The sequence below is a fragment of the Periophthalmus magnuspinnatus genome, chromosome 6, assembly GCF_009829125.3.
Source record: "Periophthalmus magnuspinnatus isolate fPerMag1 chromosome 6, fPerMag1.2.pri, whole genome shotgun sequence".
In the NCBI taxonomy this organism is placed as follows: Eukaryota; Metazoa; Chordata; class Actinopteri; order Gobiiformes; family Gobiidae; genus Periophthalmus; species Periophthalmus magnuspinnatus.
Window position 1 is genome coordinate 1,831,487 of NC_047131.1, and position 23,116 is coordinate 1,854,602.

General features: G+C 42.3%; 1 protein-coding gene across 1 annotated transcript in view; it reads left to right on the plus strand.

Annotated features, from left to right (window-relative positions):
• otud7a (OTU deubiquitinase 7A) overlaps nt 1–14,589 on the plus strand; it is a 28,460-nt gene extending 13,871 nt beyond the window's left edge. The window contains exons 8-13 of the mRNA XM_033968610.2: nt 1,416–1,543; nt 3,246–3,395; nt 9,176–9,290; nt 9,937–10,021; nt 12,059–12,353; nt 13,265–14,589. Of these exons, the coding sequence (XP_033824501.1) occupies nt 1,416–1,543; nt 3,246–3,395; nt 9,176–9,290; nt 9,937–10,021; nt 12,059–12,353; nt 13,265–14,490 (1,999 nt within the window). The 3' untranslated portion in view covers nt 14,491–14,589. The remainder of the gene's footprint in view (nt 1–1,415; nt 1,544–3,245; nt 3,396–9,175; nt 9,291–9,936; nt 10,022–12,058; nt 12,354–13,264) is intronic.
• The last annotated feature ends 8,527 nt before the right edge of the window (nt 14,590–23,116 follow it).

The window sequence follows — 23,116 nt, forward strand, 5'->3', positions numbered from 1 at the left end:
ATTGAAAGTGTTGCTAAGCACCCGCTCCCTACTACACCAGAGGTGTGGGCTGGAAGGGACGTTACCTTCAACAGCCTCTCTCCAGACTGGCTCTTTGGTTGCTATGATACTCATGGTCAGGATTCCAAATATGGAACTCAGCTCCAGATTAGCCGCTATAACTGCTTTAGCCTCGATGAGCTTCATTTGACTGGAGCTGAACACTGTGGGTGACGTCACACTCACTTAGTCCACTTCTTTATACAGTTTAGGTATAACACATTTGGATCAGTTTTGTCTTATTTAATTTTAGTTTTAAGTAAATAATGCTGTTTTCAGTCTCTGGTATCGGTTGGTATCAGCAGATGTTTAAAGCTGTAGGATCAGAATCGGTATCAGGACTAAAGAAGCTGAATCAAAGCGTCTTAAATTATTAATATACAACATATATTTTGGCCCTTTCCTTTTGTGCTGTTGGATGTTTGTTCTATGTGGCTCTAGCTGCTGGTGCTAAAATATATTTCTTTGAGGCAGTGACTGTACGAGACTCTCACTCACTCCTACACAAACGCCCCTCACTATCTCCACTCAGACCTGCTCCAGCTGACAGCCGGACGCTCACTCATGGATCGCATTTAGTCTTGTTTTGCTTTGTGGGAACAGAACATAGACTGTATGAAGAAGTGCACTGAGTGAGCGTGACGTCACCCACAGCGTTCTACTCCAGTCAAATGAAGCTCATCCAGGTTACCAGGTATAGGGGCCAATTTGGAGCAGAGTTCCATAATTGAAATTCTGACCATGAGTATCATAGCAACCACGGAGCCAATCAGGAGCCAGGCTTGAACGCCCCTTCCCACTCGCACCGCTGGTTTAACAGAGAGCGGACGCTTAGCAACCTCGACCGAGCAACCTTGGGGAAAGTATTCATTTTAAAATGTATTAATTTTCATACCTTGGTTTACAGACACAATAGTGAAATAAAAACCTCAGGATCATGCAGAGGTTGACATGAACATTTAAGACCAACATGACGAGTCTGACAGAAGCAGTTACAGAGAGAGGGGACACATTCAATATAAAGTGAATTGGAGCCAGAGTCGATGGAGCTGGAAGTGCGTCCATGATCACTTCCTGTTTGGAATGCGGCGGCTAGCAGGTTAATGGTCCAGATGTGGCTGTCCAATAGATACCAGAACTTAACAATTACTGACAAAAGTGAATATCTGTTTTCTTGAATAATAATCATTTATAATGCATATATGCAGTCTATAGTTACCACATAGTTGATTTCAAACTTTTAATATTATATTCCTTCCTAAAAGTCAATGGGAAAAATGAATGAGAAACGTATTTCCGAATCCACAGGCCATGTGGTCACTGCTGGGTCCATTACCTGAATCCTAACAGTCCCTCTGTGTCTTTGTGATTCGCAGAGTGGATAACTCAGAGGACCCTGTTTACGAGAGTCTGGAGGAGTTCCATGTGTTTGTTCTGGCCCACGTTCTCCGCCGGCCCATTGTGGTGGTGGCCGACACCATGCTCCGGGACTCAGGAGGAGAAGGTAGCACACTTTATTATTATGACAGGAAGTGACATCATAGGAAGAAGTAGCATAGAGCTGAAGGTCTGGTTAGGTTGAGATGATGAGAAGAAGAAGTTTTTGAGCTTGGAAGGTGAAGAGAAAGAGAGTTCTGGACAGAGTGGAGGTCACAGAAGCAGACGTGGGGGTCACAGGAGCATACGTGGGGGTCACAGGGGCAGATGTGGGGGTCACAGGGGCAGACGTGGGGCGTGGGAGTCACAGGGCAGACCTGGAGGTCACAGGAGCAGACTTGGGGGTCACAGGGGCAGACGTAGGGGTCACACATGGGGGACTGGGACCTTTTCTGACCCCACACCTGTAAGCTGTGAGATGAGGATTTAAGTTGTTAATAGGGATGCAGTGATCTGATCCTGGCTTTGGATATCGGCTTCCAAATAGAGGGGAGCAAAGTACAAATATTAAAGTACTGCACTTAAGTAGAATTTTGAGGTATCTGTACTTTACTTAAGTACATTTTACAGTGGATACTTTTTACTTTTGCTTCACTACATTTGAGAGCAGTATCTGTACTTTCTACTGCACTTTTTAACTGGACTGAAAAGTAAAAGTACTTGATGATTTGAGGGGTTATTTTTACCATGTTTGTGGAAACATTCTGACTAAAGTTTGCAAATTCAAGCTTTATTGTAATGACAGAAAATGTACAGTAGGTGGCACACAAGTGAAATTAGTCTTAAATGGTTAAACAGTGAAGGTTTCTCAGAGTGCAGTGCCTTTGTGAAGTGAAATTGCGTCCTGTCTAATGATCGGCCTGTGGTTTGGAGCAGACCTTAGACTTTGAGGAAACAACTTTATAATTTAAATGTTGCTGATTTAAAGTATTTCTTGTTAATGTGCAAGAGCTCTGATACGGTCAGGAGGTTGCACCGTACATAAATGCTTTGTTTGCTGTTGTACTCAAAATCCAGGAAAAAAATTCAAGGGAAAAAACTTGTTACCAATTTTGATACCACAAGAACCCACAGTGTTTGGCTCGAATCAAATGAAGCTCATCGAGGCTAGAGCGGTTATAGAGACCAATTTGGAGCCAAGTTCCATATTTGGAATTGCAGCTGCGCGTATCATAGCAACCAAAGAGCCAATCCGGAGCGAGGCTGTTGAAGGTAATGCTCCTTCACTACTGGTTGAGTGGGTCCTTAGCTACGTTGTCAATCAAACCTGTTGCTAACGCTAGCAGGACCGACCTCAGGGAAAGAAGGCACCTGATCTGTGTGTTACTAATGTTCATATCTTGATTTACAGACACAATAGTGAAATAAAAACCCCAGGATCATGTAGAGCGGGTTAATAGAAACATTTAAGACTAAAATGACGAGTCTCACAGCAGCAGTTACAGAGAGAGAGGACACAGTCGATGGAGCTGGATCACTTGCCCATGATCACTTCCAATTTGTAACGCGGCAGCAAGCAGCTAGATTAGCTATGTATATATACTTATTTATATTATATTTTACATATTTATATATACAGAGACCATTCTAGAACTGTTAAGGAAAGGTCCAATTTTGCAGTTTTTATAGTTTTTTCAGTCATCAGAACTTGTTCAAATGACTGTGAGGCTTTTGTGTCGATTAGAATGTGGGGCTTAAACTGACTCATGACTCCTGCAATGCGTCCTTCCTTATCCCAGCAATAACACTCAACCTAAATGTGTTCCCAGCATTCGCTCCCATCCCGTTTGGAGGCCTGTACCTGCCCCTGGAGGTGCCCCCCAGCCGCTGCCACTGCTCTCCCCTGGTCCTGGCCTACGATCAGGCTCACTTCTCCGCACTCGTGTCCATGGAGCAGAGAGACCAGCAGCGAGAGCAAGGTAAGCCCCATTAGAATTAGTTTTTTTATTAATCACGAAAACCACTTTATTGACTTTTTGTTCAGTTTATGAAGCTGGAACAGTATATATATATGTATATTTTTATCATGTGTATGTTTTCTTTGCACTACTGGGACATTTTTGGTCATTTCTTGTCTATATGATCAGATTTAAGCTGTGAAAGTTTGAATAAATAACTTCTCTGACTCATTACAGACTAAACTGTTTAATTTTACTGTTTATTTCTTGCAGCTCATAATTTTTAACAGTACTGTAGATTTAAAATATTTTTTGTGGTTTAAATAGAAAAGAAAAAAAAAAACTACTGAACCACTGTACAAACATGTTCTGAAATAATAATAATAATAATGAGTTGGATTTATATAGCTGTCTTTTGGACACTCATCAGACTACAGCCCTCCTGATCTCTGAGTGTATGTGCTATACTTGTCCATTTTGGGAATAAATCAGGAGCAGGAATGATTTGTGAAAGTCCACTAATTGTCCCCATAGGGTTCCATCCTCTGCATTTGACCCATTCTTAGATCCTGATCTGGATCTTGAGCCAGGCCTGGTCAGAGTATTATATTTGTGACTAGAATGCAATGAATGTCATACTCACAGATATATATATATATATATATATATATATATATATATATATATATATATATATATATATATATATATATATATATATATATATATATATATATATATATATATATATATATATATATATATATATAATAGCTGTAATTTTCTAGCCAGATACAGCCAAAAGCATTAGAACAACATATATAGAACCAATGAATCAAAAGCAGACTTTAAATAATTGAAATAACCTTATAAAAATAATATTGCAGTATAGGCTTTGTCATATCTTGTTTGTCCAGAAGGTGGCGCCTCAGCCCTGTTCCTGCCTCTGTAGTACAGACAGTGCTCTCCTCTGTGCTGTGGGCACACTGTGTGCTGAGAGCTTCAGAGCTGAGAGGAGGACAGGAGGAGGACAGGAGAGGAGAGAAGGAGAAGAGAGGACAGGAGAAGGAGAACAGAGGAGAGGAGGGGAGGAGGACAGGAGCGGAGAGGAGAGAAGGAAAGAGAGGACAGGAGGAGAGGAGAGAAGGAAAAGAGAGGACAGGAGAGGAGAAGAGAGAAGAGGAGGAGGAGGACAGGAGAGAAGGAGAAGAGAGGACAGCAGAGGAGGGGAAGGGAGGGGAGAAGACGAGAGGAGAGGAAGAGGGGAGGTGGAGAGGAGAGAAGGAAAAGAGGACTGGAGGAGGAGGAGAGAAGAGAAGGACAAGAGAGGACAGGAGGAGAGGACGAGATAAGGAGAAGAGAAGAGAGGAGGAGGAGAGGAGGAGGACAGGAGAGGAGAAGAGAGGAGGGAAGGAGGAGGAGAGAACGAGAAGAGAGGAGGGGAGGAGGAGAGGAGAAGAGAGGAGGGAAGGAGGAGGAGAGGAGAGAATGAGAAGAGAGGAGGGAAGGAGGAGGAGAGGAGAGAACGAGAAGAGAGGAGGAGGGGAGGAGGAGAGGAGGAGGACAGAAGAAAGGACATGAGGAGGAGGCGGCTGCAGCCCTGTGTCCATCTGTGTGTCTCACAGCAGAACGGCAGGATTCACAACATGCCCACATCCATCTCCACAGTGTGTAGTTTGCATTTATAATACAGACAACAGCCTGATCGGAGGAGTTGGAGGAAGTGTCTGGGGTAAGGGAAGTCTGGGAGTCCCTGCTTAGACTACTGCCCCCCGACCCAGCCCCGGATAAGAGGAAGAACATGGATAGAATACAGACAAATGCAGTCTCGTTGTATAACATTATGTCAGTGTTTTGTAAAAGTCACATGTTTCTTATGGCACCGAGATCAGGTGAAACTGGCCAATGACACGTCACAATCACACAGTCTGAGGTTCGATAATACTGAAACTCACGCCACTGACACAAAAACCTAAGAGCAGATTTAAACTACAAAAACTATTATAAATCTACAATATTGTTAAAAGAGGATGAGATGCAAGAAATAATCAGCAGAATGAAACACTTTAGTCATTAGTTTGAGTCTGTAATGAGCCATAGATGCTATTTATTCAAACTTTTATGGCTTAAATCTGATCATATAGACGCAAAATAACCAAAAATGTCACAGTAGAGCAAAGAAATATATAAACAAAAAGTGAATATAGTGATCACAGAGACAGGCCGTATTTTCCAGAGAATAAGTCGCACTTTTCATATAGAGACCAGTTCATAGTTGGACCGGGGGTTCGACTTATACTCAGATGTGATTTATATGGGAAATAAACATTTTTTTCTTCATTATTATGCATTTTTTGACTGGTGCGTCTTATACTCCGGTGCGACTTATACTCCCTGAAATACTGTAATTATAATTTTTCTGACAAATCGAATGTAATTGTAATTGCAATGTTTATGTTTGGACACCAGGATTGTGTTCAAAGTCCAGGCCTGTACAGACATCCAGGAGACTGAAATCTGACCTGATAAACAAGATGAGAATCCCATGTGCTTCATGAACATGTTTGTAAATGTAAATTATAAATAGTCACTTTTTCATACAACACTTTTCCACGTTTAAGGCTCAAAGCTTCAAGGAACCACTCACATGTTCATACACCAGTGTACACAGACATTCAAATCGACAACCTTTAGATCAGTGTAGAAACCCTCTACCAACTGAGCCACTGATAATGTTTTGACTTGAGCGTAAAAATCTGCAGGTTTTCCGTGAAAATTTGCTATGTTTTTGGAGACTTGTGAGACAGGGTGTCCTCAGGGACCAGCAGCTTGAACTAGCCATCAGAGAATTGACTCCAAATCTTCTGATCTAATTGTAGCTGTGCTCTGGGATACTTAAGGCTGTGGAGCTCAAACCAAATCTGCAAATATGGAAAGAAATGAAAAAAGAGATGATTTACTTATCATTTATTTTGAGTAAAACATAGTTAAATTGTAATTATGTAAATTTGTAACAGTAAACAGGAGAGTTTTAAAGTGTGTATTTTTTACTTTTTCTTCAGTACATTTGAGAGCAGTATCTGTACTTTCTACTCGACTTTACAGTACTTCTAATATGATTTGAGAAATTATTTTTGCCATGTTCGTGGAAACATCCTGACTCAAGTTTTCGAGCTCAAGCTTCGGCTTTGAGCAAAAATAAATACACGAAATTCTGAGGAAAAATTAAGACACTGATTCATATTACTACTGTTCAACAAAATAAGTTTCATTTTGAATCAATATCACTACATTTACACGTTAACAAATGAACAACACTTGGGTGAAATACTTTTAATTTTTTATTCTTAAAGTAGATTTTTAAACTTGTACTTAAATACTTTTACTTAAGTAGATTTTCATGTGATCCTTTTACTTTTACTTGAGTAACTTTAAACCTCTGTATCGACACTTTTACTTAAGTAACAACACTGAGTACTTCTTCCCACTCTGTGTCACTGGAGACACTGTTGTGTAATGAGGCCTGTTCATCTTTATGTAATTATATCGTCTTGTTTGTAGAGTGATCTTGTTATGAGCACAGAACAACACACAAATTGTTTCGGTGCCACGTTTTGAAATCATTCAGACTGGACTGGTTGTTTCTTGGGACAACAGTGGCTCAACTGGTAGAGCGTTTGCCCACTAATTCGAAGACTGGAAGTTTAAATCCTGCTCTCACCCTATCTACTGATCCACAGGTTGACAGTGCGATCGCAGCTCCCACAGATGAATGCTGTTGTTGTGTCCTTGGGCAAGACACTTACCCCACCTCGTCCCCCAGTGTCTGTGTACACTGGTGTATGAATGTGTGTTTTACTGCCATCATTTTGATTTACCTTTTATTTAAATAATGTTAGAATAATATGTTGATTGGTATTTTGGTGCTTTTATTTTTGTGTTCACGTGGGAGCTGTTGTTGTTTTGTTTGGTTCCACTGGACCACTGGTAGAGACGTGCCTGGTTTACAATCAGTGTGGCGTGGCAGCTATCTAAGCCAATTAAAGTAAAAATAAAGGTAATAAAGCTGTATTTTAAGGTCAAGTATGAGTCAGCCAGTGAGGTATGTGTTTTGTCATTTTCATGTTTTTTATTTTATGTCTTTTATTATTATACAGTTCTAATTGTAATTTATGTAAATTATTTTAGTTCGACGGTAGCGTTGGTGGCGTTGTTGGGATTGGTGGGGTTCTTGGGATTGGTGCTGTCGGCAGCGTTGCTGGGGTTGGTAGCGTCAGTGGGGTTGGTGGATTCGGTGGGGTTGGTGGGTTTGGTGGGGTTGGTGGCGTTGGTGGGGTTGGTAGTGTCGCTGGGGTTGGTGGGGTTAGTGGGTTCGGTGGCATTGGTGGGGGTGGTGGTGCCCCTGGGGTTGGTGGGGCTAGTGGGGTTGGTGGCGTTGGTAGGGTTGGAGGGGTTGGTGCAGTTGGTGGTGTCATGTCGTTGGTGCGGTTGGTGGCGTTGGTGAGGTTGGTGAGGATGGTGGGGTTGGTGAGGTTGGTGAGGATGGTGGGGTTGGTGGCGTTGGTGGGCTTGGTGGCGTTGGTGGGCGTGGTGGTATCGGTGGGGTTTATGGCATTGGTGGAGTTGGTGACGTTGGTGCGTTTGGTCATGTATTGGTGGGGTTGGTGGTGTCGATGACGTTGCTTGCGTTGGCGGGGTTGTTGACATTGGTGGCTAAGGGTCAAATTCAAGACTGTACAAGCCACAATAAAGATTAATCAAGCCATCGGTAAGAGAACTCTTTATTAACTGCACCAAGAGGTGGTGTGAGAGTGTGTGTGAATGGGTGTGTGACTAGGTGTGTGAATGGGTGTGTGGTTCCTTCATGTAAGTGTCTTAAAAGGTGGAAAAGTGGAATATAAAAATATGACCATTTTACCAAGAACAAGGTCAATATAATCCAATTGTCAAAGTTCTGGTTTCAGTGATCCAGCTGGAGAACTGCAGAGGCTTGGGGTTGGTTCTTGAGGTCTGAAGTCTCCACACACAGCACAAAGCTCCTAATTGTGCCTGTGTTAGCGGAGAGCATCCATTTTGTTTGAGTAGTTCATTCTTAACCAGTTGCTGCATGTTTCCTGTTAACTCAAAGATGTGACAGAGCGCCCCCATCAGCATCAAAGCCAGAGATTCCAGTCCTTAAAGGTCCTATATTATGCAAAATGGACTCATGTGAGCTTTAAGCCATGTTCTAACGCTGTTACCTCCTCAAGTTGTGTTTTGTTTCATTCACACATGTTTAGAGTTGTAGACAGACTAATAAGAAAGGCTTACTCAAAGCTCAAAATGCTCTGTTCCACCTTGTGATGTCATGAAGTGGAAGTTTTCAAGTTAACAGCTCCTTTTACCTTTAGTTCATTAGAGATTGACCATTCCAGGACTGAAATTATCCAAATGATTCTAGTGAAAGTGTATGGAGTTTAAAAACACAGTGGAGCATTTCCTGTATTACCACATGATGACATCACAAGGTGGAACAGAGTGTTTTCAGTTTGAGAGAAGAACTCAGCCTAAATATGCAGGGTTTGTGTGTTAAACATGTGTGAATGAAACTAAACACAATTCCAGGTCTGTTTGTGACGAGGAAACAATATTGGAACAGAGATCAGAGAATAGAGTAATATGGGCCCTTTAAGGTAAGATGGGCCCTTGAAAACGTCCTTTAGTCCCCGCACAGCTCTTGTTCTTTGCAGCACGTTGTTGTTTTGTAGAAGAGATGTAATATGACAAAACTAACCATGTGGGGATAATCTGCTCTGTTCCAGCTGTTATTCCCCTGACCGACTCCGAACACAAGCTGCTGGCGCTCCATTTTGCCGTTGACCCTGGGAAAGACTGGGAATGGGGGAGGGACGACAACGATAATGCCAAGCTCGCCAAGTAAGTCCTGTTCAGCTGCCCATGACAAACTGGAAGTACTCAGAGCTTTGATAAACAGTTATGAAATGGCTATATTACGCAATTTTCGGATCTGATTTGTGCCATAATGTCATTTTTCCTCATCACAAACAGACCTGGAGTTGTGTTTTGTTTCATTCACACATGTTTAACACACAAACCCTGTATATTTAGGCTGAGTTCTTCTCTCAAACTGAAAACACTCTGTTCCACCTTGTGATGTCATTAAGTGGTAATACAGTAAGTGCTCCACTGTGTTTTTAAACTCTATACACCTTCACTAGAATCATTTGGATCATTTCATCCCTGGAATTCCCAATCTAAGCTAAAGGTAAAAGAAGCTGTTAACTTGAAAACTACCACTTCATGACATCACAGGGTGGAACAGAGCATTTTGAGCTTTGGAGATGTAGACAGACTAACAATAAAGTGTTATTCAAACATGTTTGAATGAAACAAAACACAACTCCAGGTCTGTTTTTGAGGAGGGAAAAGCATTAGAACATGACTTAAACCTCACAAGAGGCAATTTTGGTGATAAAACTCTAAACTCTTATTGTCATTTTCTCCTTCACAAACAGCCCTGTTGTCTGTGGGCTGGTGGTAACTCCCCTTGTGTTTTTTGCAGACTCATCTTGTCTCTGGAAGCCAAACTGAACCTGCTGCACAACTACATGAATGTAACGTGGATCAGGATCCCGTCAGAAACCAGGGTAGGTCTTTACACTCACGCTCAGATGGGTCGTGGTCGTCATGGGTCGTAACGCTGACAAACGACACCTTCCAGATGTTCTACACGCATGCTAGTCATTCTTATATAACTCACCTGCTGTGCAACTTCATTCATTTCATCTAGTGAAATTAGCATGACTAGCTATCCTGTTTTAATTCATGTAAACAGAGTTAGTTTTGTTGCAGTATCCTGTATAGAAACATATTAATCGGACCACTATGAGTATATGGTTCCATCTTATATTTATTCGCAAGGGCTTACATCTAAAATCTGTAGAATTACACAAAATCACTTTCTGGTGGACGATGCCTCACCTGCATGTGTCTATGGGGAGGTTATTGCTTTGTCTCACAGTATGGCATTAAACTCCTTGATCTTGCTTTATGCCATAAACTGTATATATAAATGGACATAGTTAACCTGTGAGCCGCTGCATTCCAAATAGGAAGTCAGCCTCTGGCTTCAATTCACGTTACAGTTCTCTCTGTAACTGCTGCTGCTCGGACTCGTCATTTTTGTCTTAAATAACGCTGTTACCTCCCAAAAACCACACCTGGAGTTGTGTTTTGTTTCATTCACACATGTTTAGAGTTGTAGACAGACTAATAAGAAAGGGTTACTCAAAGTTCAGAATGCTCTGTTCCATCTTGTGATGCCATGAAGTGGTAGTTTTCAAGTTAACAGCTCCTTTACCGTTAGTTAAGTAGAGATTGATCATTCCAGGACTGAAATGATCCAAATGATTCTAGTGAAGATGTATGGAGTTTAAAAACACAGTGGAGCACTTCCTGTATTACCACATGATGACATCACAAGGTGGAAGAGAGTGTTTTCCGTTTGACAAAAGAACCCTGCCTAAATATGCAGGGTTTGTGTGTTAAACATGTGTAAATGTTCGTATTAATCCGCTCTACATGATCCTGGGGTTTTTATTTCACTATTGTGTCTGGAAATCAAGATATGAAAATTAATAACAGACAAATCAGGCTCCTTCTTTCCCTGAGGTCACTCCCACTAGCGTTAGCGACAGGTTTGATTCACAGCATTGCTAAGCGCTTGCGGGCGCTTAGCAATGCGCTTAGGGAAGAGGTATTACCTTCAACATCCTTGCTCCAGACTGGGCTCTTTGGTTGCTCTGATACTCACAGTCGGAATTCCGAATATGGAACTCTGCTCCAAATTGGCCCATATACCTGCTAGTCTCGATGAGCTTCATTAGACTGGAGCCGAACGCTGTGGGTGACGTCGCACTCACTTAGTCCATTTCCTTATACAGTCTATGGTTTATTCAGTCAGGAGTGTTTTTATTGCTGTGGAACATTTCTGGCAAAGGAATTCATCTCCATGGAGACAAGCAGGTGGCAGACCTTACACCAGAAAAATGACTGAACACTAATACAGTCATGTTTATATCAGACTGACCTGAAGAGAACATTCTATTGATACTTTGTGGTGAAATCCCTCTGGGGGTGTTCTGCATGCATTCTACTCTTCTGTGCTGGAGTGTTCAGCAGTTACCATGGTGACACAAAGCAAATGCTGTCAAAAAAGTTTTAAGATTGTCTGAAAACTAAAAAAAAAATACAAAATTTATTTTAACAGCACAATCTCAGGAGCCTGTGATCAATCCCTTCATGGTCCTGTTTAGAGGTTTGATTTTACACAAAAAGGTGAGAGTGACTCACTGAAAAAAATTGTTGGCTAATGCTAGCTAGCTTGTGACTATAATGTTATTTGAGAGGGACTTGTTTAACAGCACAAATCACCTTTTTGTGGTCAGATTGCATTAATTCAAAACTCAGATTAAAGTCTAAGTTGAGTAACAGAGCTTCAGACAAAGTAATTCCTACAGTTAGCATCACATCACCAAGGAATGTTGATGACATCAGCTGCAAAGTATCCATTAGCTACGTAACTGCAGCCTTTGCGATTTGACTAATGCTTTAACTTAAATAATGATTGAGTTGTAAATGCCTTTTAACCCTCTCTTCACTCACTGCTGTCTTTGTGTCCCCAGGCGCCCCTCGCTCAGCCGGAGTCGCCCACCGCCTCCGCAGGTGAGGACGTCCAGTCTCTGGCCGAGTCCATGGAGTCCGACCGTGAGTCTGTGGGCAGCAATTCCAACATCAACATGGTCAAACCCACCAAAGAGAAGGACAAGCAGCGCAAGGACAAGGACAAGAGCCGCTCTGACTCCGTAGCCAACAAACTGGGAAGCTTCAGCAAAACACTGGGAATCAAGCTGAAGAAAAATATGGGCGGTCTGGGGGGGCTCGTGCACGGAAAAATGAACAAATCCAGTTTATCCTCAGGTATGGGGCTCATATCAAATATAAGAATGGAAATGACTCAGACTTATTCTGCCAACTGGACTTTTCAGATCTTTTAAACATGTTCTAGTCGTTTCTTCTCCTTGAACCTCTGACTTGTATTTGGAGTGATTCATGTTTGAATACTCTTTAATTGCTTATTTTCAAGATGCCATTTTGTCGGTCTACCCCCTTTTTCACCTCTACCCATGCCCATTGTGAAATACACACTTTCTTCTCCGGTTTTATTTTCTTAATCGGTGATACTTGTAGGATTCGGCAGCTTCGCATCATCATTTTAGTACAAATGAAATAAAATGTGCTGTTTTAGTGTGATGTGCAGTCGACAGCATGCAGCGCTTTGTTGTGATGATGTTTATGGCGAAGTCAGCTCCCACTGGACACTGCAGTTTTCTAACATTGAAGTCAGCGGACTTGTTTCTTTTATTAAGTGGTTTTAGATGAATATTATGATTTAAAATGTGTAAATTATAACATAATGATCCACAGGGTCAGAGATGAGAACTATAGAGACACAAGCACGATAGGGCTGGAACTGAACACTAAAGTTACTAAACTGTTTATATGCTTTGATGTTATTATTTACTGTTCATAATCATTTCTTGGTGACGTTAGTACAAACCAGGTAAATTTACAGCCTTTTGGTCAAAAAACACCTATATCTAAGTGTGTGCTGCTGCTTTCAGTGGCCTCTAGCTAAGATCAATCTCTGATTGAGCTTGAGCTTAGCTAGAGCGGACAAAGAGCATAGCCAATGCTAAGCTCAAGCTCCGTTCAAGCTCTGATTGGTTAGAGTGGTCACGTGGTACGACATGAATGATTCGATGCGAACGAGCCAAACTGTCTTTAAGTTTATATTGCGACCTGAATAATCTTGACATTCCTGTCCTCAGGTCGTAACGGTGAGAATGGAACAGAGAAGACGTCCAAGAAAAAGGAGTCCAAGACGAGTAAAGGAAGTAAGGACGAATCCGGACACTCCGCCAGCTCTACGTCATCGGAAAAGGCCACTAGCCCCTCCCCCACGGACCGCCCCTCTAGCTCCTCCCCCACTGACAGACAGGACAGTTCAGGGCGGAGCTCCGGGGACAAGAGTTTGGATAACTGGAAGTACAGCACGGATGTCAAGCTAAGTCTCAACATCTTGCGCGCGGCCATGCAGGGAGAACGGAAATTCCTGTTCGCGGCGCTGCTCCTCACCAGCCATCGGCATCAGTTCCACGAGGAGATGATTAGCTATTACCTTAGCAATGCCCAAGAACGCTTCAGCCAGGAACAGGAGCAGAAGAGGAAGGAGGCGGAGAGGAAGCCTGCTGTCGCTAACGAGACAACGGCTAAGAAGGTCGAACATGAGAGTATCTTCCAAAGGGACCGGTCAGACAGTTCACCCCCAGAGAACTGCTCTCCTGTCCTCCCCCACAGCACCTTCACCCCACAGCCCGCTATAGCGCTAAAGACCCACAACCAGGGCAGGAACAGTCCGACCCTCTCCTCCTTCGCACCTGTCCCTCCGCTAACTCCACCCACTGCCCCCCATCATGCCACACAGCCCACGTTACCTGCCCCGGCGCCTTACTCCTCCCCCAGCATCGGTGCTAGAAAACAAGGGCCCATCCCCGTGTCGGTTCATTACAGCCATACCCCTCCCATTCAACGGCACAGCGTCATCCACTTACAAGATGTCAACCTACAATCGCCCCTCTTCCACGACGAGCCATACAAACCGCCGGTGGGAACACTAAAGACTTGCGCCACATACCCACAGCAGAACCGCTCGCTGTCGTCCCAAAGCTATAGCCCGGCGCGCCTATCTGGAGTCCGCACTGTTAACGCCATGGAGACGCTCTCGTATGGCCTGTCGCACACCTACACCAATGGCTTCGACGCGGGTGACATTCAGGACTGTTTGGCGTTTGCTGATGAGGATAATACTTCCCACACATGGCTCAACCAAGACAAAGGGAAAGGCCGCGGCGCCGGAAGCCCTCTGTACGTCTTTCAACAACGCCGCTGTAAACGAGAAAACTGCTCCTTCTACGGTCGGCCCGAAACTGACAACTACTGCTCCTACTGCTACAGAGAGGAGCTGAGACGCAGGGAGAGGGAGCGGCCCGCATAGCCAACACACACTTGTAACGTGGCCAGCCAATCACATCGTTTCCTCAAATGGTGATACTTTGCAGTGACGTCACGCTGGGCGGGAGGGTTCTGCATGTATCTCCATGGTGGAATGTTCATTGGGTACCATGATGACGCAATACACACATTAGCAGAGTTAGTGGCTAGCTGAAAAACTGTAGGCTAATGCTAGCTAGCTTGTTTATTTTTATTTTTATTTACTTATGTATTTGAAGGACAGTGTGCAGATACATTAAAAAGATGGCTGCATCAGATTTAGCAAAATGCTAATTTCCATCTGTAGTCCTTGTGAGTGTAGTTTGACTTGTTTAACAGTCAAAATCAGCTCAACTGTTGTTGTCTTTATGGTCAGATTGTGCTAAAACAAAAGTGAAATTTTAAGTCTAATTTGAGGACAGACAGAGCAATGCCTACAGTTAGCATCACACCCCCAGGAAATGTTGATGACATCAGTTCCAAAGTATCAGTACAAATGCATAAACTCCCATAGTTTGCTTTTTATAACGTTTGAACCATGGAAACATACCTGAAGTGTATTTTGTGTATTTTCTCACATTTAAGCAGGTCACATAGTGAGGACATTACACAGGTCACATGGTGAGGACGTTACACACAAGTCACATGGTGAGGACGTTACACACAAGTCACATGGTGAGGACGTTACACAGGTCACATGGTGAGGACGTTACACACAAGTCACATGGTGAGGTGAGGATGTTACACAGTTCACATGGTGAGGACGTTACACAGGTCACATGGTGAGGACGTTAGAATGATGTGAGGACGTTAGAATGAGGTGAGGACATTACACAGGTCACATGGTGAGGACGTTACACACAAGTCACATGGTGAGGACGTTACACACAAGTCACATGGTGAGGACGTTACACAGGTCACATGGTGAGGACGTTACACACAAGTCACATGGTGAGGACGTTACACACAAGTCACATGGTGAGGACGTTACACACAAGTCACATGGTGAGGACGTTACACACAAGTCACATGGTGAGGTGAGGATGTTACACAGTTCACATGGTGAGGACGTTACACAGGTCACATGGTGAGGACGTTAGAATGATGTGAGGACGTTAGAATGAGGTGAGGACATTACACAGGTCACATGGTGAGGACGTTACGCAGGTCACATGGTGAGAAGGTTTGACAGGTCACATGGTGAGGTGAGGATGTTACAAAGGTCACATGGTGAGAACATTAGACAGGTCACATGGTGAGGACGTTACACAGGTCACATGGTGAGGTGAGGATGTTACACAGGTCACATGGTGAGAACATTAGACAGGTCACATGGTGAGGATGTTACACAGGTCACATGGTGAGGCGAGGATGTTACACAGGTCACATGGTGAGGACGTTACACAGGTCACATGCTGAGGATGTCATGCTCTTAAAGGCACAGTGACCGGTTTTTACTGTCATGGAAAACAGAACTAGCGGTTTAGCATTTTTCACAACTTTCATAGAGCAGAGCAGAGTTTTGTCATCATGATAAAGGTAACAACAACTAGCATGCTAACATGCACTTCCTGATTATCGGACAACAAAATGCTGCAAAAAAAAATTAAATATGGTCACAATAACACATTCTGAGGTTCAATATATTGCTGTAAGTAAATATAGATAATACTAAAACTAATTTACGTAGTAGATTTAAACTACAAAAACCATTTTAAAACTATTCTAAAGTACATGGCCTTTCAAGGATGCTCAGTTAATAGACAGATAGAACATACACACTTAAAACAACACACTTCTCCTAGTATTATAATGAGTATAATTATACAGTCCATACACTGGGATTGTACTGTAATGTTCTTCATTACACAGAATCTCTCTAGTTTACCTGCGTGTTGATGGTAATACTGGTAATGCACAAGCAGAGACCCGTTTCAACGTTCTCCATCCTCCACTGATGTCAGATCCAAAGAGCTTTAAAACTGTTTCCATTACTTTCATTTTAGTAATAAAATATGAAATAGCAAAACCATAATTACCATAACTTTGGAGCTTTCATTTTGTTTTCCATGACACTAAATACTGATGAGTACTTTACTTTAATTAAATCTGTGTGTTGTATCTGTCCCTATTCAAATCAAACAATCAAATAAAATAAATCAAATTGGATTAATACGACATGAAAGAAATTCGTAGTTTCGAACGTTACGGTCAAGTGTTACTGTTTTGATAATTTTGAGAAAAACTATCACGATTTAGAGATTATTCATGATTATTGACCCTAAACAGTGACGTGCTTCAGTTTCATTCACACTGTCGAGTACGTCAGTGTTCCTCTAATGTCTGACCTGCTTTATCAAATTAAACTCACACTCAAACTCAAGTTAATGTGACATAAACAGATAAAAAAAGATTTACTTTTCTGGATTATAGATGGAACTGGCATGGCTTATTTTTGTTAAGTAAAAGAAAAATTCTGTCAACTGGACAAAAAAGTGAAGACGTTTCGTATTTCATGTAGATTTTGAGTCTTATAAAGCTTCAAATTTGGTGATTTTGATAAAGATTTGAGCTGAGTTTTGTTTAACAGAAACAACTGATTCAGTTGTTTTTTCCTGTTTTTATTTGTATATTTTTGTTTTGTTCAAATTCTGAACGTGTTAAAAATAAACCCTCAGCCTCAGTCGGTGTCACACAGTAATAAAAAATACTTTTACTTTTCAGTCCAGTTCAAAAATGTAGTGGAGTAGAAGTACAAATATAGCTCTCAAATGTTCTGAAGTAAAAGTAAAAAGTATACACTGCAAAATGTACTTATGTATACATTTTAGGTATCTGTACAGTATTTTACTACTTTGACTTGTTTATGTTCCAGCACTGACAATAGTGTGAGCCAGTATGCTAATAGCCGGTATGCTAATAGGTGTGAGAGCACTCATTAGGGGCCTGAACGATTGTGCTACATATGTCTCAGGCACAGTTCACACTTAGTGTAGCTTATTAGACCAACAAACAGAAAGTGTAAACAAACAGCTGTGTTAGCTTCAGTGTAGCTAGCTCCTCCTTCAGACAGATATAAGACAGTGTCCAGCAGTGATCTGGCCAGAACTGAAAAAGCGGCTTGGACGAGCAGCTAAACGTTTTCACTCTAGAACTTTTGTCCAGTTGTCCTGATTTAATTTTTCTTTTACTGTGGCTCAGACCTGGACGACTGAGGGATTACACAGACATCTTATTTTTCCTTCTTACGATTCTCACAATTATTATTTTGAAGTCCTTGTATATAATCACTAGTATCGATTAACCTAATAAATTTGACATTCCTTATTCTTAGGACAATCACGTTCAACTTACATCACTACGTTTAAAACACACACATTACATAAATTGGACTGGCTGGCCACGTTACGACTGCAGGCCGGGCGCAGGTAACCAATGATGGCTCTTCGTGTCAGAACCACATGATGGGAAACGCTTGTCTTAAAGAGCGGCTGTGTTTCTGTGTCCTCTCCTTGTTAAAAACCCTTTTCTTATTTCAGACGGTAGAAGCAGAACTTAACACAGTGAGCAACTTTGGCCAAACCTGTGCTCCACCTGGTTTTGTTTCACCTGGATTTAGTCTTTTACTTGTTTTAGAGTAAAAGTTATTTGTCTGTTACGTAATCTAAACAATTTGAGAGGAAGTTGTGTCTTTTTTCATTTTAAAGGGATCCGTTCCAATGCAATACCTCTGCTTAGGTCTTCAGCCTCTCTGTGGAAAATCTGTCGTTGTTTTGCATCATAAAAGTCTCACTGCGGGATTAATATTGATTAATATTGATAGATTAAAGCAATAAATTGGTGGTTTTGGCTACACCCGTCCCAGTTTCCGTCTATGCACCAGTTCTGTAACTTCTGTAGGTCAGCTGTGTCTTGTAAATTGTCTAAAACTTGTGTGATTTTGTAAACTAAACTGGCCCACGGGATAATGGCAGTTTGATGTGTCGCATTATCAGTGTTGAACTAGTGTCATATCCACCTGTGCTCTCACATGGGGCTGTCGGATTATATCAAAATGTCCTCCCTGTGTTTCTGTGGGCCTGTCGCTTGGCACTCCAGTTTCCTCCCTCCATACAAAGAAAGTCTATGTCAATTTGTGAATCTAAATTATGCCCTTTGTCCAGGGTGTGGTCATCTATGGGTCAAAGTACATAGACTGTATAAAAAAGTGGACTGAGTGAGTGTGACGTCATCTACAGCATTCGGCTCCAGTCAAATAAAGCTCATCGAGGCTAGCAGTTATAGTGGCCAATTTGGAGCCGAGTTTCATATATGGAATTTCAATCGCGAGTATCATAGCAACCAAAGAGCCAATCCGGAGTGAGGCTGTTGAAGGTAACACCTCTTCTGGCCTGCACCACTGGTTTAGTGGGAAGCGGGCACTTAGCAGCGCTGTCAAACCTGTTGCTAACACTATCTGGGCCTAGGAAAGAAGCCACATGATTTGTCTGTTTGTCTGTTAATAGTGAAATAAAAACCCCAGGATGATGTGGAGCGGGTTAATATGAACATTTAAGACCAAAATGACGAGTCTGACAGCAGCAGGTACAGAGAGAGTCGATGGAGCCGATATTGGGCCCACTTCACTTCATTTTCTATTTGAATCGCGGCGGCTAGCGGGTTAACTATGTCCATTTATATATACAGTCTATGTCAGATTAGTGAGGAGGTTACATTTGCGTTGTAGAGGCATTGGCCAGCACTGTTCGCTACACTTTTGGATTCCCAATATTGATTCTGTGGCTTCATGTTGAGCCAATTCCCAGGATAAACCCTAGGACAACTTTCACTGGATCCATTTTGTGTCTATAGATCCAGTGAATACAGTTATTTTAAAGGCCCTGTACTGGATTTTGAACCATGAGTGAGGAGCATTTAAAACAAACAGCTGACCAAAGAGATTCACATAAAAGTCAACAAAAAACAAATATACAGATGACATGATGCATAGGAAAAGAACAACAAAACACCAAGATGCCCTGTTTAGCTAGTGTTAAATACCAGGGAGAAGAGGTGGAGCATGGTTCATTTTCACCTGGTCCAGTCTCTCACTCTAAAATTACACCATGGCCATTTATTTATTTATTATTTATTTATTATTTTATTTGTCTTGGGCAAATAGACATCTTTCCTCTTGCATAGCCTAGGCAGCCACAATCGATGTCAATCAACACATGATACAAGAGACAAGGAAAAATAAACAAAAACAGACATGCCATGACAGAGAAACTCTTGGGATAGTAATAGCCAGTTGCTTCCATGTGGTTCTCATTCAACAATGTGTATAATTGGATGAAATGGCAATGCAAAATTGGTTTTCACACAATAAAATGCCCATTAATGATTTAGATTAGATCAGCACAACGCAAGTCAGGTACAGGGCCTTTAACCAGGTTCTATCAAGTCATTTTAACCTGAACTTCACCTCAAGTTTTTTTTTTAAAATATTGACGCTTTGCAGCTGGTGTCATCAACATTCCCTGGGGGTGTGATGCAAACTAGAGGCACTGTTCTGTCTGAAGCTCTGTTACTCAAGTTATACTTTAATCTGAACTTTATTTTAACACAATCTGACCATAAAGAACTGACTTATTTGAACTACAACAGGTGAGCTGATTTGTGCTGTTAAACAAGTCCTTCTCAAATAACATTACAGTCTCACGCTAGCTAGCATTAGCCAACAGTTTTTCAGTTAGTCACTGTCACCTTTTTGTCCAAAATCTAACTCCTAAACAGGACCATTGTCGCCTCAGTGTGTTGGTGGAGAGAACCATGTCCCACTCACTGAATCACTGGGGGGAGTGGGGGTTCTACATGCATGTTTATGGTGGAATGGTCAGCAGTTACCAGGAGACACAATGCACACATTCCTAAAAGCTCAGATTAAAGTCTAACTTGAGTAACAGAGCTTCAGACAGAGTAGAGCCTACAGTTAGCATCACACCCCCAGGGAACGTTGATGACATCAGCTGTAAAGTATCAATAGTTGAATCTGCTGCTACGAGCACCTCCAGCCTTTGTGGTCACAGCTCTTTGCCCAGGCCAAGGTCGGACCGCGGTCACTAATGTGGACCTGGTGTTTCGATGAGAGCCTGTGTTACTGTGGCTGTGTGAACCCTGTGTCTTATGATAATGCTGGATAGTACGCTCCGGAGGGACGGTCTGCTGTGATTGGTCAAAGGTTAGGAAAAGGGTTAGAATTTAGGTTAGGAAACGGTATATGGTTATGGGTTGGGTTAAATAATGGTTCAAGTTTGGAACAGCTAAAGGGAATAATTTGAGTTAAAATTTCATAAACTTTGTCTATTTGTGTCCCCAGATACACAGTAGACGTTTTCAAATCAAATCACTTTTACTCATAACAATTATATATTCTTAATTAGAAAAATATTGGACATGACGGTCAAGTTGCTTATGTTCAGAAAACATCAGAAAACAGAATGATCCTCACATGAGCACATGACGCTCTCATTTGGGTTGTCAGTTCCAATGCTGAAATACACTTGGTTTGAATTTAAAATGCCTCTCTCTGATCTGAATGGTCACTACCTAAACCCCAGCCCCTTCAGTCAATCAGGACTCACTGAAGCCTGTCCATAAATTGAGAATGAGACACACTTGAATATGTAGTTAAAGCTCTGGCAACCCAAGTTCAGTTGTGACTGTAATCACCTTTAAGAAAATGGTTGGCGTTTTTCTGTAAGCAGCAGTAACGTTAAAAAACAAACGTGTCACCTACTGGCCTAATCGCAAATTACACCATAAAATAAAATGCTAAAAAAGTCCAAATATATATAACAGTTTAGGCCTGTTCATAGCATCAGATGTTTACACATTACCATGGCAACCAGCTCCTCGCCATCACCTCTGTCCCTCCGAAGCCTACTGTCCAGCACTTACCTCGTGGTGGTGTGTCCTGGCCAAGGGTGTGCACTGCTCCTGGATTCGCTTCTGTCTCTGTCCCCTCTGTCGGACCAGACCATGGACTCATGTCAGGACTGTAACGTTTTGTATTCCTTTGAGAGTTTACACTTTAATGATTCATTTGCACATTAGGTACAAATGTAAATATGAAAAAAAATAATAGTTTATTGTTACAAACATGACGAGTCTGAGTCGTTTTTCACTTTAAACAATGAGGGAACAAAAGGCGGGTCTATGTTTTGGGATTTAATATTTCTATGTCGGGGTTTTACTATAAAACAGAAACCTACCAAAACATCCTCCCTGTGCATTAAAGGGCCCATATGACACTATTTTCTGACCTATGTTCTAATGCTGTTATCTCATCAAAAACAGACCTGGAGTTGTGTTTTGTTTCACTCACACATGTTTGAGTAACACTTTATTATTAGTCTATCTACATCTCCAAAGCTCAAAATGCTCTGTTCCACCATTTCATGAAGTGATAGTTTTCAAGTTAACAGCTCCTTTTATTGTTAGTTCAGAGATTGACAATTCCAGCTCTGAAATCATCCAAATTATTTTAGTGAAGGTGTATGGAGTTTAAAAACACAGTGGAGCACTTCCTGTATCACCACATGATGACATCACAAGGTGGAACAGAACATTTTAGAACATGGCTTAAAGCTCACAGTGAGTTTGTATTCTAGGCCCTTTAAACATGCATAACTGGAGCATAGTGAGAACATAGTAAACTCACTCTCTTACTCATAGTTCACCTACACTTGTGTGTGACTCTGCGTCTACCACCGCCTCCACCCACAGCCAGATCGACGCTACAGCACGAGTCCGTGGGCTGCTCCTGGGATCAAAATTGCCACATATTTGAGTCTTGTGACCCCCTCGCATGTCCTCCTCCTCCGACGCTCCCGTTCTCAGCTCCAGCAGGTGGGATGTGAGTGGCAAAACGCAGGGGTGTCCAAACGTGAAGACTTTGTCATTCAGATACAAAAATACAAGTGCAGGTCTAAGAACAGCATTTTGTTGCCTTTGAGCTCTACACAAAACACATAGCCATATTATACACTGCCTGGCCAAAAAAAAAATTCGTCACCTGGATTTAACTAAGCAAATAGGTTGGAGTTGCTGCAGTTGGTTAGAAGTTTGTTGAAGCAATGCCACAGCGAATGTGTGCTGTCACAATCTACATTCCTGCCCTCACCTATGGTCATGAGCTCTGGGTAATGACCGAAAGATCGCGGATACAAGCGGTCAAAATAAGTTTCCTCTGCAGGGTGGCTGGGCGCTCCCCTAGAGATAGGGTGAGAAGCTCGGTCACAGGGGGAGGGGTCGGAGTAGAGCCGTTGCTCCTCCACATCGAGAGGAGCCAGTTGAGGTGGCTCGGGCATCTATTCCGGACGCCTCCTGGACGCCTCCCTCAGGAGGTGTTCCAGGCACGTCCCACTGGGAGGAGGCCCTGGGGAAGATCCAGGACACGCTGGAGAGACTATGTCTCTCGGCTGGCCTGGGAACGTCTCAGGATCCTCCCGGAAGAGCTGGAGGAAGTGTGTGTGGAGAGGGAAGTCTGGGCCTCCCTGCTGAAACTGCTGCCTCTGCGACCCGGCCCCAGATAAAGCAGAAGAAAATGGATGGATGTGTGCCGTAATTAAAGCGAAAGACGGTCCAAC